This window comes from Haplochromis burtoni, unplaced genomic scaffold (genome assembly GCF_018398535.1).
Source record: "Haplochromis burtoni strain Fernald_Lab_line unplaced genomic scaffold, NCSU_Asbu1 Contig_128, whole genome shotgun sequence".
NCBI lineage: Eukaryota > Metazoa > Chordata > Actinopteri > Cichliformes > Cichlidae > Haplochromis > Haplochromis burtoni.
In genome coordinates, this window is record NW_024582489.1 from 1,359,809 (window position 1) to 1,366,611 (window position 6,803).

Below are 6,803 nucleotides of genomic sequence, written 5' to 3' on the forward strand. Positions count from 1 at the left end.
TTCAACAGGGGTCGCTGTTCGCTTTGGCACAATGCAAAGTACCTGGGCGTTATCTCCGAACCTGCTCAATTGTTAACCAGAGTCAACACAATTTCCCCCCTCAGGCAGGCTCCCAGTGCTTTTGGTTTTTGTGTCAAACTAACCTTCATGCAGTCGGACTAAATATGCAGCCAAAATAATAAAAGAGCTCCGAAAAGAATAAAGAAGAAAAAAAATAAAATAAAGTCAATTAGTCCGGATTGAGGAAGTTGTGGGTGAGTAATGGGTTAACGGCGGAAGGCCTCGCCTCACCTTTATTGCGCGTCACCCAGCTCTGTAAAGTGGTCTCACCATCCCAGCATCCGAACCGAAGGGGGAAAATCACCGCCCCTTGCTGCCGCCAGACGCGCCTCTTCCTCTCGGTCGAGCTCACGTCTACCCATCGGTCTCCGCCCCGCCGCTCCATCACCGTCACATACACCCAGAAGACAACGGGAACTGAGGGAATAACGACAATTTACCGGCGAAACGGGGAATCATGAAGGACCGCATGCAAGAACTTAAACATGTAAGTTTGTGTTTGTGTGCTTTCTGCTCAGCATCCACCTGTTAATGCGAACAGACGGGCTTTTTTTATGGAGCGATGTGTGCTCAGAAAGCTCCTGGCCACAGAGCGAGGTGCGCGGAGTGAGCAACAGTTGTGACTCTCGGGTCCTGATGGAAGCTCAAATGTAACGTTTTATTGTAGGAAACGAGCGCGTATTGCTGCCATGGTTTGCTGTGCGTAAATCGGGATGAAGCGCAGCAGACAGGAATGGTTTTAGATGTTAAAAACAAAGTAAAAGTCATTTTCTCAATGGCCCCTTTGATCTTTTTGTCAGTGTTGTGAAATGAGTTTAAAGGCTCTTTGGTGCTAAAGAAAGGGTCATCGGCTAAGACTTTGTACTTAATAGCATCAAATCTTTCTGGTGTCGCTGATTAATCCACTGCTGGTTTCCTTTTAGGAATTTTTTGGAAATATGAAACCAAGATATTAATTAATGTGTGCAGTGTGGTTTGATCGATCTGACCAACTATGGGTGTGTGACTCGAGTGGGGAAATTGGTCCCAGCTCGCCCATTCCACCTGTGAAATGTCCGCCCTCTGCGCGTCACAGGGGTCTTATCCAAGAACCTTTAAACACCAACAACAAGGAACGCAACGTTTTGTCTTTCAAACCCCTGCAATGTGCTTTATTAGGGATGTAGTCTTGTGGATATGAACTCCGACACCATTTATTCTTACCACTGATGAGAAATAAAGCCTTGAAATCTTGAATTGTACCCTTTGACTTTCTGCCAGCTGTTTTTTTTCTTTTCTTTTTTTAATTTTCCAAACAATTTTTAATTGTTTAAAAAAGCTAACGTGGTAACAAGAAGACGTGTGATTGGATGGCTAACAGGTTTTTGGCTTGACTGATACAGAAGTACAGCCACTGAGTAGCATCCTCCACAGGAATGTTAGTTTCAGCTTCATATAGGCTACTTTCTGTGTGTGTGGTAGTAAAGTGGCCATTGTCAGATCTGGGTAATTGGCAGTTAAGCTGAGGAGAGGGGAAACAATTTGCAGCTCTTCAGTTTTCAGTGAAGATCTAGCTATGAATTGGTCACAAGGGAGACAACCCAGCATTGCCAAGTGTGTGTGTGTGTGTGTGTGTGAGAGAGAGAGGCGTGCCTTCAGCCTGCCATGCTATGTCTTTGGAGTGCTGGAAAGATGCAGTTGTATCATTGAGAAAGAGAAAGATGGAGAAATAGTCCAAATTTTCCTCACCAGCTTCAGTGTGAATCATCAGTCCACAAACACCCTGATTCTATTTTCTTTTATCAGTTTTGATCATATCCGTCGTGTCTGAGAAATGGCAGCTGGAGAAGCTCAGCCGGACCTATTTCAGACAAACTGCACCAAATAAAACTGGAATAAATTGCAAGTCACAGAGAGCTGCTTCCCATCAGCATTAGATTAATATTGGTTTCCTCTTCAGCTTCAAGTTAATGTGGCTTCTTGATTCTTATCTGTCTCTGAAGGGCCGGCTATAGATGGGATTGTGTCAAAAACCGAACAGTAAGCAGTGACAGTAATTTAGTTTCTGATTACTCTATAGTTACTTTAAACTCATTTTTATATTAAATATATTTACAAGTTTCCAGGACCCAAAAAACCCTTGTGTGGCTGACCAATCGTATAGACGAAAGATTATTAGTATAATAATAGAAAAGCGAAGAAACAATTATCAGTCGTATTTATGTGATAAACGATCCATTTTTAATCTAGCAGCGCCCTGACTTTTTCAGAGCTCCAGCTTTCGTGTAGAGATGTGTTTAGAGAAATATTTTGCAGACCTTTGCAATTAAGTCTGCTGAGCTTGAGAGCTTGGTCAGTTTATTGCCAACACTTAAGCTCAAGAAGAAGAACTTGTAGCCTACTCATTGGTTTGTTTAGCACCCAGTACCTGAAAGTAGCTCTGCAAATAACTGCACTTTTTATATTTCTCCTCTCAGGTGGACAAGACGGGAGAAGATCAAGTTCTATATTGTGCATGCTCATAAACCCACCTCTTGTGGCTTTTCATTATTTTTGCTTTGGATTTTCTATTTCCACTGTTGTATTGGTTTTAATGAGATTTGGGAGTTTCGGGAGGCCACCTTAACACTAGGGGAAATCTTAGATTCCCATGATCTCAGGAACTTTTACTTCAAGATCTCTGTGGACTAGCAGCATAACAGAGCATCCTCGCTTTGGGAATAGAAACTAGAGGAACTCATGATGAACACTAGTGACTCAGTCAGTGTTGCAACCTATTTAGGCTTAAGTACATTAAGGGAGACATGTGGAGGTTTCTTTCTTAGCCAGCAGTCACCACAACATAAACCTACATAAAGTACTGTGCAGTTGTCTTAAATCACCACTAATTTCTTTATATTTTGTTAGGAAAGTGAGAAATAATTGCAGCAATTTATTGAAATGTGCAAACATACTTGGAAGAGACACAGTCTATAAAGTAAAAACAGAGTTGTAGCTAGCTCGACAGTCTGTATTTGGTATGATCACCTTTATTCTTCAGCAGCCTGAACTCTCTTTTCATGTAATTTCTTTAAGTAGTCTTTGGGTACAGTTGCAGTAGCTCTCTGGGCTTCTTCAAGGACGTTCAAAGCGCTTCATTGGATGTTTGCTGCCTATTGTTCTGTTCTGTTCTGTCAAGATGACAGTGTGTTCGGCATCATTGTCATGCTGAAAAATGAAGTTGCTGCCAATCAGATGCTTTCCAGATAGTACCTCATGGTGCATTAGTATCTCATGGTACTTTTCCTGTGTTCATAATTCATCCCATTTTGACACGCTCTCAAACAGCACTGCCTGAAGTGCAACCCCAAAGCATGACACAGCCTTTACCGTGTATCACAGATGGCTCCTGACCTTCTCTGTACATACTGACAACAATTTGAACCAAAGATTTCAAATCTGGCTTCGTTGCTCCATTTGACACGGTGCCACTGAGTCCTTTGCACATGTGTCAATACATAGCTGTGCGTGTTTCCCTTTTTTTTTTTTTTTTAAGCAAAATGTAAAGAAATGAGAAGTGGTTCACAACATTGTATTTGTGTGTGTGTGTTTGTATATTATTATGGATGGTTGTTCAAAGATTTGTATGTGTTGTAGTTGAACAAGATAACAGATGATGTCTCCAAATCATGAAATGAAGGGTGGAGGGATTGAGCTCGGGGCAGCAGTCTTTTTGCATTTCTCTGAATGCAAATGCATTTCTCTGAAAAACAACACGAGCCTGTTTTACCATAATTGCACAGACTAAAGAAATAGAGTGGATTGTGTCCTGTGTCCTGTATCTGCTCTGTGTCAGTATTGATCATAACTATCTTATAGTATTTGCATTTGTTAACACTTGCTTTGAGGGTTTAATTTAAGAACTTTTGGTGATTTCTAAAAGTGTTATCATTTATTTGGACTTTGTGATTAGTTCTTCAGTGTAAAATAATCAAACCCATTCAGCTAGAAAACCTCCCCCATTATATAAGAATTCTTTTTCACATTGAAACAAAGCATATCAGGAGCAAACGGAGGACTTGTGAGCTTTACAGATTTTGTTGCTTATGTGTCTTTGTGTGTGTCACACTGCAAGTTTACTCAGCCATGTGCTCGTGTGTCATTTTGGCAGGAAATTGAGTTTTGCTCATATTTGTGTGAGGGTACAGGTTCTGCTCCAACACTGCCCATATGCACATAAAGCTACTTTATGAGCTCAACACCTGCCTACGACTCTGCTCTCCCAATAACTCGTTAGCTTGCTGCCTAAAGCCGCCCGACTTAATAATAAGGATGGCCACACGGCTTCCTCCCTCCCCTCACCTTGTCCCAGCACTCCCAGTTGGCCCAGCAGTGATTTGGTGACAGATGGTGATGATGTGACGCGTTTGTCAGCCTTCCTCGAGCTCTGAAACCTAAAGGGAAAAACACTGATGAGTTTATTACAGATTCCACACACCACAGGGACTGTTATAAATCAAATGTGATTGTTTATCATTTTGCAGCAGCGAGTTATTCGTTTAGGCCGGCATTATGAGCGCTGTACCTGTAACAGTTAATTTCGCCTTCAGATTTTTTCCCTGACATTTTATCAGCTCTCTTTTTCTTCAGTCTTGTCATTTGATTGACTGTATCTGCCTCTGTTCCTATCTCTGTGTCTTTAATAGTAAGCCTCTCTTTTCCTTTCTTTCTCTATGTAATGGTGAGTTCGGCCATTATTGCTCTTTGCTCTCTTCCTATCAGTGATTTATCAGATGGCTTCCTGTCCTCCCCTAGATTTTTCCTTTCCTTTATCCCTCCTTGCTTCTCTAGGCAGCCTTGTTAGCCATTGTTGGCTCAGGCAGCTCTTTATGTCTCTGAATGCTGGGGCTAATCACTGTCGCTACCTGTTTGGCATTGGAGTGACACATTAACTAATAGGACAGTTGTCAACAAAGCCCATTCGTGTCTTTAAAAGTCTTGTTTTTATTTCATTTACCCACCTTTTTTGTTGCATTTTGTTCTGTGTCTTTATCTTTTTTTTTTCTTCTGTCCCGGACCTGAACTTTACTGTTGACCCTTTTTATTGACACTACCGGCAGTGAGGAAAAAGAAGCCACTTTGGTGGCTGTTGAACTGAACGCTGATCCTAGGGGGGGGGGGGGGGGGGGGGGTCAGAGGTTTTGTTTGTCGTCGTTCAAAGCTTTGAGCCTCTGTAAACTGCAGGGCAAACTGGCTGGTTTCTGCTTGTGACCAACAAATGAGACTTTTCTGTAAAATTATGGCTTTGAGGAATAAACTAACGTTGTTATTGCACTATATTATCAGAAAGGCACACAGACTGACACAAACACATTATTCATTAACAGATAAATGCTGCATAATTGCATTAATGAGCCATGAAATGAGTGTGACCGATCTGGCATTTCACCAGAGACTTGTCTGTCTTTGCAAATGAGGTGACAGTTGCAATGATATCCAATATCGCTTGGCTGTTAATAGACATTAGATATGTGTGAATGGACTGTCGTTTGTACCACTGTTTGCTGAATATTGACTCCTAGAATTAATGCAAATCACCATGTTGCTTGTGGCGTTTTCTGCGTGCCAAAATCATGTTGCGTCTTCTCATAAGGATGGCAGCTTCGAAGAGGCATGAGCTAAAAGAAATCCTAATAATAAATAGATGATTCTGTAATCAAACTATTCCCATCTGTTGTGGGAGACTTAGCTTCAGGTCATCTTTGTTACCGCTGCTAAAATTGAATTTTTAATGTGCTGACCTCTCTTTTCTCATCATCTTATAATTGATGGCAGCAGAAGGGCTCTGTAGCTGTGCCGATAATATCTTTTTATCACCGATGTTTCTTGGTGATTAAGGTTGTGAATTGCCATTGTCCTTATTAGTCCCGGTTTAGCTCTGTCTGCATTTGTAGGTAGTTAATATTGTGGTACAGATATTTTTAACTAAGTCCTCTGGAGTAAACAAGAACATATAACAATATTTGTGCTCACTGTCGCGGACCCTGCAGTTTCCTTTGGTTTCGATTGCTCTTATTAAACACGCTCTCGTCACCTTCTGTCAGATGCCACTGCTGTCTCAGGTAAACACAAGGTGTGTTTCAAGCTTATGTGACTTGGTGCCTCATCGTTAGGTGTTAATAGCTCATAGGCCACTTTCAAAAAGAAGAAAAAGTGTGTATCTGGTTGTAGAGGAGTAAAAATAGATGCTGCCACAGTTCTGTACCGTTTATATCAGCGCTGAAGGCATGAGAACTCACTGCAGTATTCTCCAGAAAGACAGACGTCGCCACTCAGACGAAACCTCCAGATCAGCACAGGTACAGCAAAAGAAGACAAGACTGGAAGCAATGAAGTCACAGAGGTTTAATTTTTCCCCTGAGCTTGTATTTTGTTTCCCTTCCAGAAAGCCTCATCTTTCGAGACTGTTGCAACGTGGCCTCTGTATAGCTTCTTTACTGATATATCATTAAAACGGAGAGTTGCACAACCAGCCAAAAAGAACACCAAAGTGCGGCTTGTACCACCGGATGGGACGTCACTTTTGTTGTCTGCTGCTGAGTGAAAATGGTGAACTTAATGGGCCCTTAAGGCCTGAGTCGCAGTCGCATAGAGCAGGGGTGGTCAACCAGTCAGAGACCAAGAGCCACTTTTTTTTTTGTTTTGTTACCACAAAGAGCCACATCATACACATGGGCACACATGAACATCACCCATTCTTTCCTCCCTCTCTCTCTCTCTCTCTC

The 6,803-nt window shown here is 41.9% G+C and overlaps 1 protein-coding gene across 3 annotated transcripts in view; it reads left to right on the top strand.

Moving 5' to 3' along the window:
• Window positions 1-28: 28 nt before the first annotated feature.
• Window positions 29-6,803, top strand: part of LOC102292079 (syntaxin-1A) — an 83,194-nt gene continuing 76,419 nt past the window's right edge. The window contains exon 1 of one of the 3 annotated variants that reach the window (XM_005929940.3): window positions 29-547. In XM_005929940.3, coding sequence (XP_005930002.1) covers window positions 518-547 — 30 coding nt within the window. In that variant the 5' untranslated portion in view covers window positions 29-517. The remainder of the gene's footprint in view (window positions 548-6,803) is intronic. The other 2 variants (XR_006054770.1, XM_005929939.3) reach the window with 2 other exon arrangements.